At 40.1% G+C, this 12,096-nt stretch overlaps 1 protein-coding gene across 1 annotated transcript in view; it reads right to left on the reverse strand.

Annotated features, from left to right (window-relative positions):
- Nucleotides 1–10,652, reverse strand: part of GRK7 (G protein-coupled receptor kinase 7) — a 29,295-nt gene extending 18,643 nt beyond the window's left edge. Inside the window, exons 1-2 of the mRNA XM_084639017.1 lie at nt 9,844–10,652; nt 8,957–9,394 (exon numbers count right to left, since the gene is read on the reverse strand). Coding sequence (XP_084495143.1) covers nt 8,957–9,394; nt 9,844–10,446 — 1,041 coding nt within the window. The 5' untranslated portion in view covers nt 10,447–10,652. The remainder of the gene's footprint in view (nt 1–8,956; nt 9,395–9,843) is intronic.
- Between the last annotated feature and the right edge of the window lie 1,444 nt (nt 10,653–12,096).

The following is a 12,096-nucleotide window of genomic DNA, read 5'->3' on the forward strand; positions in this document are numbered from 1 at the left end:
AAAACAATCATTACAACAGTTAGATTTTGTTTAAAGAGACATTATACAGGAATATAGTCACAGATCTTTCAATTTAACAAGGTGTTATGGTATTATTGAGTGAGCATCGTTATAAAACTATGTTGTTTCCAATGAAGCATGTTTTTAATCATGACTGTCCTTGTCCACATGTAGAACAAAATTATGTTTAATACGGTCTTTGTTAAAAGACTAACCTATTATCTAACACAATGCATTTTTCCCAGTAGAGATAAAGCCTACAACAGTGGTTCTCAAACTTGTTCCGCCACTGGTACAGGGAAAGCCCCGGGTGGCCGGGCCGGTTTGTTTACCTGCCGTGTCCTCAGGTTCGGCTGACTGCGGCTCCCAGTGGCCGCAGTTCGCTGCTCCAGGCCAATGGGAGCTGCTGGATGCGGCGTGGGCCAAGGGACGTACTGGCCGCCACTTCCAGCAGCTCCCATTGGCCTGGAGCAGCGAACCGCGGCCACTGGGAGCCGCAGTCAGCCGAACCTGAGGACGCGGCAGGTAAACAAACCGGCCCGGCCACCCAGGGGCTTTCCCTGCACAAGCGGCAGAACAAGTTTGGGAACCACTGGCCTAGAGATTTGCGGCAGTGCAGCTACACTGGTAGCTAGCAAGTGATAGCTGTAATTGGGGCAAATTCACTGTGTAGAAAAGGACTAATATTTTGCCTGCAAATATGTTGATTTAGAGGGATCTTCATTAAGATCTTGACTGCTTAATAATTATGAAAGGCTATGGGTGCCAGGGGCTCCCTTGGCTCCCCCTCTCCCCCCCGGGATTACTGTCCATCATTCACACTCTTTCCCCCCATATTTCATAACACATGAGGGGTTCTATGAGTCAAACACACGAGAAAGGGAGCATAAGAACAGTCATACTAGGTCAGACCAATGGTCCATCTAGTCCAGTATCCTGTCTTCCAACAGTGGCCAATGCCAAGTGCTTCAGAAGGAATGAACACAACAGGCAATCATCGAGTGATCCATCCACTGTCATCCCAGCTTCTGGCAATCAGAGGCTAGAGACACCAGAGCATGGGATTGCATCCCTGACCATCTTGACTAATAGCCATTGGTGGACTAGCCTCCATGAACTTATCTAGTTCTTTTTTTGAATCCCAGACAAAAATCTGGTTGAAAACAAATAAAGGCAAAAGTGGTTTCTCTCTGAGGCAGTCTTTCAGGATTCAGCTCTATGAGCTTGGTCTATCAGTTTATTGCCTCTTAGTGGGGCCTACCTTCTGCCCCTCCACTTGGGGCATACTGCTTTGCTGCCAGTCAGTGCAGGTTCAGGAAAGATTCGGCCTGTGACTGTCTCCTTCTCAGCTGACCTGTCTCTGTTGTCAGCAATCTGAGGTGGAACAGCCTTCTTCCTGTTCACCAACCCTTCCTGTGACAGGTTTCCCTTTTTAAGTTCTTCCCACTCCAGGCTGATCTAGCCTTGCAGGTGTGCCTCATTAGGACTGAACAGGCCCAGAAGGGTTTGTTAGTCTCCCTTTCCTGCAAGCCAGAGTGAGGGCATGTCCCTTCACAAGAGCATAAAGAAAACCTGTCAGTTCCTCCTGGTTGCCCATTCCTATTATATGAGATAAAGAGCACACTAGAAAGGGCAGTAATGAAAGGGCAGTAATTTTAAAATAAATATAACACAACCCTGCTTTACACACCATATATTCAATCTGAGTAAGCTCATGTGTATACATTTCTAGATGAAAGAATGCCTACGCAATAGGCATATGTATATCCTGAAGACCAGCTTCAGTGCATGCTTGTTTCAATAAGGAAAATTAATATAGTGCTTATGTACTATATCCAATTTTAAATCTTTCTTTACTTCTTTATTTCTAAAATGGGCATTCTTCAAACCTGGTCATTTTTATGGAATCTGCCATCCTACTCATAAGGATCTGAATCCAGGAACCACCAAGAATCTCAGAAAAAACAGAGTATTTCCTTCATAGGACTAAAGTTATCTAAATGATCTAACCGTTAAAACTAATATTAGCTATTTTAATTATTTACAACGGTCTTTAAGTAGGGGCAAGAAAATATGAATGACAAGCTAGCAAGGAGAGCCAGAGGAAATGGAGGAAACTAAGGATATGTGGGTAATGTAACTCCTTATATATCCTGGCATGAAGGATTACTTAATTCACTGATCATACAAAAGTGACCAAATCAGATTCAACAAACCTTTCCATACCTATAAACAAAATCACCTTTGGGCTGGAAAAAGTACATGAACAATTACAGGGTAATTTCACTGAAGAGTTGCAAGTGCCTAAAACAGGAACTTACAATGGAAGTGCTTCCTTAAGTAGAATGCCACTACTTTCATGCAAAAAACCTAATGTTTTATAAAAGGGGTATATGGGCTACTCCTGTTGATGTGTGAGTGGGAGTCTATTTATATATGAGATGCTATGAAGTTTTTATTGCCTTGAGTTTGGGATGAATATAGTATTCATGACTCATGAAACTGTGAGGGAGTTATGCAGAACTTCCAAAACAAAAATAAAATAAAAAGTTAATAGGTCCCATGTCTTCTGAAATGGGTTGCGAAGTTACGTTTAGGGGAGTCTTTTAGCACTACATATATAGTGTACATTATAAGGCTCCAAAGTTACGAGTTATTACTATTTAAGAATTCCCCAGATGTTAAGGATATTTTACAAAAGAGAGAAGAGTTCTGAGAAAAGAAAACTCAAGGTCTAATGGCTAGATTTCCTCAATATACTGAGGAAACTCAGAAATGCTGCAGCCTTTCATAAAAGTGTATCATTGGTGCAGCTAGAAAGACTTTCCCTTTTTCCCAGTGACTGAGTGAATGAATTAAAAAAAAATTATATCAAACATTAGCGATTATATAATGTGACAGATACAGTAGTGAAAAATAGGGAACTTGATGGCATTTAATGTTATGATTAAATAAATATACCTTCAATATTGCCAAAGGTAATCAACTGTTTGGGAAAGAAAATCCATGCTTGCAGGTTTATGAACAGTGCCAGGGTTCTTGATGTGAGCATCATGCAATTTCTCTGACCAGCCCACCCTAATATTGGTGATGAAATGTCCCTGACAATCCACCTATGCTTGTATAACTATAGAAAAGTACCCTTTCTGATGATGTACTCTGTGACAAAGCGAGTTGGAGCCAAAATAGGGATAAGCATGCCATGTATTGCTCTGCTGCGGTTCAGGAATCCCATTGCTGCAAATCCAAGCTCTATGTCCTTCACATTTCCAAGAGTCACAGGGGATGATTAATGGCCCTGCGCATTTGCATGATAATGGCCCCCCACTGTGGATTTTCCAACTCAAAACTGATTTCCCACTGAGCAGTAGCAATCCAGGATTGCAAGCATCCAGAATATGTTGTTATTAATAATAATAATAATAAATAATAAGGCATCCTTGTTAAAATCTTTAAATGGATTTCAAATAAAACCTGAGTTTTCTCCTTAGAGATATAGAATTTCTTATACTTATTAGAAATTTTCAGGCACTGAGGTAAAATTATTTTGTTACCTAGGTAGCTGACGAGTTTTTAAGATAACATGGACAGAAAAAAAAAGAACTGGGTTTGTGTCTTCCTTTATTTATTTGATTCTTTATGGTATAAAGAATCCTTGAAAGTTTGTTTTGTTTTACTTATTTATATTAGAAATTCTAGTTTCTTCTTTGCTGTTTTTTCCTTAGAAGACTCTCTGAATAACTAGAGAAATAGCAAGATTATGACATGACAAATATAAAAGAAGAGAAATCTGAGCAAGAGGAAGGTATTTTAGGCAGATGTTTAAAATTTGGGGGGGGTTCTTTCTTTTTTTAAAATTATTTTTGCTTTTGTAGCACATATTAAACTTCAACACCTGACAAACAGTTGGAAGGAAAGTTCTTTGTGAAAAAAATCACCGCCCTGTCTCAGGGTGTAACAGGGTGGTTTGCCCATGAGCTGGAGAGTCTAGGGCTAAGCCAGCTCTGATTACAGGATGAGACACCCATGCATTTAATTAGGTGATCCCAAAGTAAAACATAGCAGGAAGCTGCAGGGATGGCACTTTTGCAATGAGGGAACTGCAGAGTGAAGCTACAGGGAGAGAGGTCTCCTGCAGTGGTCCCCGAGGAAGGGACAGTTCCTCAGGTGGAAGGAGGGGCTGTGCCCAGCTTAAGCCTGGGTGGAAGACTGTTTTTGTGTCTGAGAACTTTATTAATTTAATTAAAAAGACCTCACACTCTAAGAAGGGCTGTGACTGAAAGAGAAGCGGTGGAGTTTGTCGAAAACAGGGCCAGGAGGCACAGCCAAGGCACACCTGGCCGTGAGGGGGTGTTTGGGTAGCAGCCGGCTCTGTTACAGGCCCTAAAAAGGCTACCACTCTAAGGCCTGGTCTACAGTGGGCGGGGGGATCGATCTAAGTTACGCAACTTCAGCTATGTGAATCATAGCTATGCTACAATCATAATACAAATAATTTTAAATTTAAAGTGCTTTATGTTATGTTATATCACGCCACTTAAGGAAAAGAAAGGGTTTGAGCTGCCAGTGGTAAGATTCAAGTCTGCAGCTCTTATGCAACACTTTTCATCAGTAGATCTCAAAGCTCTTTACAAATGATTTTAACATCATAAATGGTAATTGTTTAAAAAAACTAATCCTATTTTAGTCATGGGTATCACTTCAGTTTTTTCCAAAGGGAGGAGACTTTTATCACCTTTAGAGTTCCTGGATATTGACAACTCCATTAACTTCCTGCATGACAAACTAGTAGTGTCTGTGATGAAACTGAGGGTTATAAGCACTCAGCCACTGGTTTCACTTCTCACAACAAACCAATTATTCACCAGCACGCCAGGAATTCCATTCCATTGTGGTTTACTCAAATGAAAACACTTGAGCAATGGTCAATATCCTACTGGTGAAATCCTTTTTGTAAAAAAATAATTCTAATAAACTGATAATTTCACTTATAAAAAACCCACACATTATTAATGACCATAGGGAAAAGTAATTCTGCCTAGCCCAATGGGACCCTGGTCTCTAGATGTATCACAGTACAAGTATGAAACATAATAATAATAATGAGATAGATACATCTAAATTCTCTCTCTCTTCCTGCCCACTAACAATAATAAGTTTAAAATAACGAAAACATTAAATGCCTGATATAAAACCACAATGAAAAGAATTTCAAAGTTAGGACTTGCAAAAGTTAGGCACACTGGGAGCCATTCAAAAGTAATTTAGAAGAGGATAGCTAAATGTGCTTACAAGTGGTGGAGGGTCTCATTGCCTGGTTTAATACCAGATCCTTAATATTATAACTAGGGCTGTCAAGCGATTAAAAAAATTAATCATGATTAATCACGTGATTAATCACACTGTTAAACAATAACAGAATACCATTTATTTAAATATTTTTGGATGTTTTTTACATTTTTAAATACATTGATTTCAATTACAACACAGAATACAAAGTGTACAGTGCTCACTTTATATTTATTTTTGATTACAAGTATTTGCACTGTAAAAAAACAAAAGAAATAGTATTTTTCAATTCACTTAATACAAGTACAGTAGTGCAATCTCTTTATCATGGAAGTTGAACTTACAAATGTAGAATTATGTACAAAAAAACCTGTCTTCAAAAATAAAGCAATGTAAAATTTTAGAGCCTGCAAGTCCACTCAGTCCTACTTCTTGTTCAGCCAATCGGTCAGACAAACAAATTTGTTTATATTTGCAGAAGATAATGTTGCCCGCTTCTTGTTCACAATGTCACCTGAAAGAGAAAACAGGCATTCTTATGGGACTGTTGTAGCCAGCATCACATTATATTTACATGCCAGATGTGCTAAAGATTCATATGTCCCCTTCAACCACCATTCCAGGGGCATGTGTCCATGCTGATGACAGGTTCTACTCTATGACAATCCAAAGCAGTGCGGATTGATGCATGGTCATTTTCATTATCTGAGTCAGATGCTACCAGCAGAAGGTTGATTTTCTTTTTTGGTGGTTCGGGTTTTATAGTTTCCGCATCGGAGTGTTGCTCGTTTAAGACTTCTGAAAGCATGTTCCACACCTCGTCCCTCTCAGATTTTAGAAGGCACTTCAAATTCTTAAATCTTGGGTTGAGTGCTGTAGCTATCTTTAGAAATCTCACATTGGTACCTTCTTTGCATTTTGTCAAATCTGCAGTGAAAGTGTTCTTAAAATGAACCCACATGTGCCGGGTCATCATCCAAGACTGCTATAACATGATATATATGGCAGAATGCGGGTAAAACAGAGCAGGAGACATAGAATTTTTCCCCAAGGAGTTCAGTCACAAATTTAATGAATGCATTATTTTTTTAATGAGCATCATCAGCATGGAAGCATGTCCTCTGGAATGGTGGCTGAAGCATGAAGGGGCATATGAATGTTTAGCATATCTGGCCCGTAAATACCTTGCAATGCCGGCTACAACAGTACCATGCAAATGCCTGCTCTCACTTTCAGGTGACATTGTAAATAAGAAGAGGGCATCATCTCTTGTAAATGTAAACAAACTTGTTTGTCTGAGCGATTGGCTGAACAAAAGAAGTAGGACCGAGTGGACTTGTATGCTCTGAAGTTTTACATTGTTTTGTTTTTGAATGCAGCTATATAACAAAAAAATCTACATTTGTAAGTTGCACTTTCAAAAAGAAGAGATTGCACTACAGTATTTGTATGAGGTGAATTGAAAAATACTATTTCTTTGATCATTTTTACAGTGCAAATATTTGTAATAAAAAATAATATACACTTTGATTTCAATTACAACACAGAATACAATATATATGAAAATGTAGAAGAACATCCAAAATATTTAATAAATTTCAATTGGTATTCTATTGTTTAACTGTGTGATTGAAATTGCGATTAATTTTTTAAATTGCGATTAATTTTTTTTAGTTAATCGCATGAGTTAACTGCGATTAATCAACAGCCCTAGTTATAACCTATCATTTAAAATGACTTTCCTCAACTTTTTCTTAAATAATCCAGTATGTTTTAATCCAGGGACAAACAGATTTTTCTGGCCACTATCAAATGCAATGTGATGACTAAAATAAAGCTCACATGCATGTTTTGTTTTCATAGTAAAATAAAGTTTATGGATCAGATTAGACCATCACAAATATACACTCACATATAACATGCAAAAATGGAAAGTTTTAGACAACCTCAACTAGTGGAGTTGCTGTCAGTCACCTATAATAAAAACTACATAGATAAATATAAGCTACATTTCCACACAACAATCTCTTTAAACATAGATTTTAGAGAGACTGAAAGCAAAACAAGCATATATTATATAATATAAATAGTCCCTCTCTACTTTACAGTTGCTGTAACAAGAACTCCTTACCATTGGGAGCCACGGTTTTGCATGTTTTTGCTGCTGTGATAGCCAGAACATGACTAGACCTATCATTGCTCTATAGCACAATTTAATAACATTATCTTATGGGGAAAAAAACCCCAAAAACTAAAAAACCACATACATACCAGTCAGGAAAACAATGCTAACAACAAAAACTAATGTTAAGTGCCTACTCTTCAGAAGAACTCATAGTCAGCAACATTCCCATTTAAAATCAAATCTGTCTTAACTGTCACTGAAATAATACCTTCACGATACATATTTAACATTCTAACACAACTAACACAATGTTAGATTCTAACACAATGTTTGATTTCCTCTATCTACAAAACAGGTTTTTTGTTTTTTTTTCTTGGGCTGAAAACTCAACAATGGACAATTAGAATATTAATTACAGGAAAAAGAAAGTTGGTCTTCAAAATAAAAATTTCATCTTATCTGTATACAGCAAAACATTAAAAATGTGTTTATTTCAAGGTTGGGGGGAGGAAGAATGATAAAGGGCCCTTTCCTCTTGACTGAGACTATGTCTATCAACCTTCAACCTACTGAGAGTTTGATGTGGAAATTTTAAATCCCCCAAGTACCATGTAAGTACAATGCAAAACAATTATAGGCTCCAGATGTATCATCTCTAGAAGTAACTTCATAACTGCCCTTTTGTCAAATATATAATATACATGGAACATTCATTCACTCATTATACACGTCTATGTGTTCTGGCCAGCAGGAGACAAATGTGCTACATTACACAGTACACCTTTCTTGTGAACCACCATGACATTATCACTTTAAACCTGGATCAATTTGTAATCACCACAGGTAGTGCTTAATGTGCTGCACATTCTAATTGAAGCAGCAAAAAATAGCCAACCATTACCCTTCTCTTACAGATATACACACTTTTATTTAAACTCTCACCTAGCTTTCACAGATCTTTAGACTGCAAACTCTATGGGGCAGGAACTTGTGTGTTTGACACAGTTCACTTATTGTGCAGCACCATGCACACTTAGAACAACGAACCATCAATAATACTATTAAATAAACAAACAAAAATCCCCAAACAAACTGACAAGAAATGGGATAAATGCCATTCCTCTGAAATAATGGTTGGTGATTGGGGGAGGAATCACACCTTTGATTGTCTCTGATTATACTTATGATTCACTCCTGGTTAGACCCTTGATGAGGCAAGGTAGCCCAGGAAAAGTATAGTGCCTCTCAAATAGCTAGTTTGAGTTAAGTGCATATCCCAATTAAAAAAAACAACAACAACAAAAAACAAAACAGACCAGTTTGGTTCTTTTATTTCTGTTTGGAGACAAGTTGTGTTAACTGCACATAGCAACAAAGAGTTAATTAACCAAATCCTCTTACCACCTGTCACTTAGAATGAAATGACCACATAAGATCTTTAGTGAAGAACAAATCCTGCGGAATTAAGGCTTGGTCTCATAATGCATTAGAAATAGAATGGCTTCCCTTCCTCCCTTCCCAGCACCATGAACACGCACTCACCCTCTGGGTGATGGTTTTCCCCTCTTTGACTTGCACTGCCAAGCCCAAATCAGACAATCTGCAGTTGCCATTATCATCCAGGAGAACATTTTCTGGCTTCATGTCCCTGTACAGGATTCTGATGGAGTGGAGATGCAGAATCCCGCAGGTGATCTGAGCCGAATAAAAGACGATCCTGTTAATTTCCAAGCCCCTCTCTCCCACGTTGTAGATGTGGTATTTAAGATCCCCTCCATTCATGAGGCTCATAACAAGACACAGGTGACTCTTGCTCTCATAGGCATATGCCAGGGTGACTATGAAAGGGCTGTTAACTTTCTCCAGGATCTCCTTCTCCAGAAGAGCCATCTTCTCCCCACCTTTCTTCTTCAGCCTCTTCTTATCCAGTTTCTTGCAGGCATACATCTTGCCGGTATTTTTCACCTGGATGGCACAAACCTAGAGGATCAAGATGGAAAGAGAAAGGAAGGGGCTTTACAAATACAGACTGGAGATGAATTAAGAGCAGAAGTGGATGGGGTCTAAGGAAGCAAGGTGTACCTTGCCATCCTTTCAGAGGGCATTGCTAGTGATCAGCCTGACAGAGCACTGGATGGGGATATAATGGGAGTAGGGAGTTGGTCTATTCTGCACGGATGGGAGCCTGTCTTATCCTTATCCAAAACTCCTGAGGACCTGATGGAGTTTTCAGAAGTTCCCTTTACTGACCAGCATGTGGATGCTTTGGGGCAATAAAGTGGAGAAGGGGTTACATCACACTGGTTTGCCCAAGGAGGAAGATAGTTTATCAAGGTCTTTGACATCTTCCTAGTCTATTATAGGCTCCTCTTTGCATTGCCCATACCCACCCACTAGACCAGGGAAGGGATGGATGGCAGTCACCCTACCTCTCCGAAGCCACCTTTGCCCAGCACTCGAAACTCGTAGAAGTACTTCTCATTCACTGGCTGCCTCTCAAAGACTTTCCACTGCAGGAACTTGTCATAGAAGGGGGTTCTCTGGAAGTCCTGGAAGGGTTTGTCCCGGAGGAAGGCCCTGGTCTCCTCTTTGGCCAGCTGCATGATACTCTCATAGTCCTTCTCGGTGGCTGCCTGGCACTTGCTGGCCAGGTCTGGGCTCATGAAGGCTAGGAAGCCCTTGGAGCCAGACTTCAGGAAATTGGTGACCAAGCTCTGCATGATGCCACTCTTGGCATTGTCCTCCGCCAGCTCCCAGTTGGACACCTCATCCAGGAAGTCCTTGGCCACCAGGTATTCAGGCATGGTCTCTAAGAAATCCCTGAAGAACCTTTTGCCAATGGGCTGCTGCTCGCAGATGCTCTCATACTCAGCCGGGAGGGCCTGCCTGACCTCTGTGCAATGCTCAGGCTTGGGCAGTGAGAGGCTCTTGCGCCTCCTCTGTATCTCCTTGGTGTCCCCATCTGTGCTCTTCCTGGCCTGCAGGTATGCTGTGTTGGCAATCAGGTTGTCCAGGCCCCCCATGTCACACATCTTGGCAAGCTCTTGGGGTGGCAAAGCCTGGCTGGGGCAAAGTCACTCACTGGTCCTGGGGCTGTCCTGCACCTCACCCTGCCTGTGTGTGTTCGTGTGGCCTTCAGAGAGACACTGAGGAGACTAGCTACTTTAGCATTAAATACCTCTCAAGGATTTTCGCTAAGTACCTTTAGGTGTATGTACCATTTGTGGAAAGTGACTGGTAAGAGGTTTCTCTTTAAGGAGCTTTGGAGTTGCTATCTATAGCGAGCAGGATGACATCCCAGGAAAACCTTCCCACTGCCGTCACTGAATAGACACAGCTTGGCTGGTGACCCTCAGCACAGACCCTTTCCCGCCCCTTAAATGTGCCAGGATTCCCACCCACACCCACTGTCCAGGGCCCCTGGAGTGTGCCAGAATTCTACACCCACCCACTGTTTACTGACTCCTTATGCTCTGCAAGTGTGCCTGCTACACACACACACACACACACACACTCCATGGCACTTTGCCCTTTGGGGTAGGGTCAAAATCCCACACACATCCACTGCTCATGGCACCCTGACCCGGGGGGTGGGGTACACAAAATCTCTTTGACTTCTTCCCATTGCATCCTGAGCTTTGGGGTACTGGAAATTACATTAAAACATATATAAAATAAAACAAAAGCTGTTACAAATTGTAAAAGCCATTCAAAAGTCAAAGCCATCCCTGAAACATAAGTCAGAAGAGAGGAACAGCAGAAAAAGTGCAGGGGATGTTTGGGGTTGTTTAATAATCACTCAGTTCTGATCGCTGAGCACTATCACATCCTTCAACTCACAGCAAAAGAAATGCCAACGCTTGTGAGCTGCACATATACGGTGCACAAACTTCACTGCTGTCATATGCTGCTCCCCCTAAAGGAACAGAAATTGGATTAGATGAAGAACAGGCTAAAAACTGCTGCTGTTCTAAAAATAATGATCAGTGTGTACTACCAGAACACCACAGAATCCTGGTCTCCTTCACATATAGCGAAGTGGAAACAATCTGAACTTGTTTAAGAGACAAGTGATTCTCCATTACACTTCTAAAAATATCCTCCTCGCCCCAGCCCCCCAAACAAACAAACCAAACCCTACCGTACATTGCAAACTACCGTCCAAACTTTCTGAATCCTGAAAATGTCACTTGGAATCTGTTTTCAGGACTCTCTTGTCTTAAGAGTGTCTACTTACTTTAGCTCTTGGTAATTCAAGGAGACTGGAAATATATTATGAACTTAGCTGATTGGGAATATCATTTGTGAAAAAATATTCTGTTTTCCAATGACTATTTAAAAACAATGGAATATAAAAAAATGTTATTGCCTGTACATGCTTTGATAATTTTGATCACTATTTTATTAGCTATTATGCATTGTTATTTAAGGTAAAGATTAAAGTACTAAAAACTAAGTTTCTAGCAACAGCGAAACAATTCCTCTTCAACGAAAGAGAGATTTCGGTAGTCCTTATTGCCTCCATTATTCTATACATACTACTTACTTATCTGAAAACAGCAATTTTAATGAAAATGGACAGAAATTGCCAATAGAAGAAATTTTTGTAACTATCATCTCTAAAGGCATTGTATTGTCTTATTGTGAGTTGGTTTGCCATTCTCAGATGTTTTATGTATTAT

Source organism: Lepidochelys olivacea, assembly GCF_965140295.1.
Source record: "Lepidochelys olivacea isolate rLepOli2 genome assembly, chromosome: 9".
NCBI classification, from domain to species: Eukaryota; Metazoa; Chordata; order Testudines; family Cheloniidae; genus Lepidochelys; species Lepidochelys olivacea.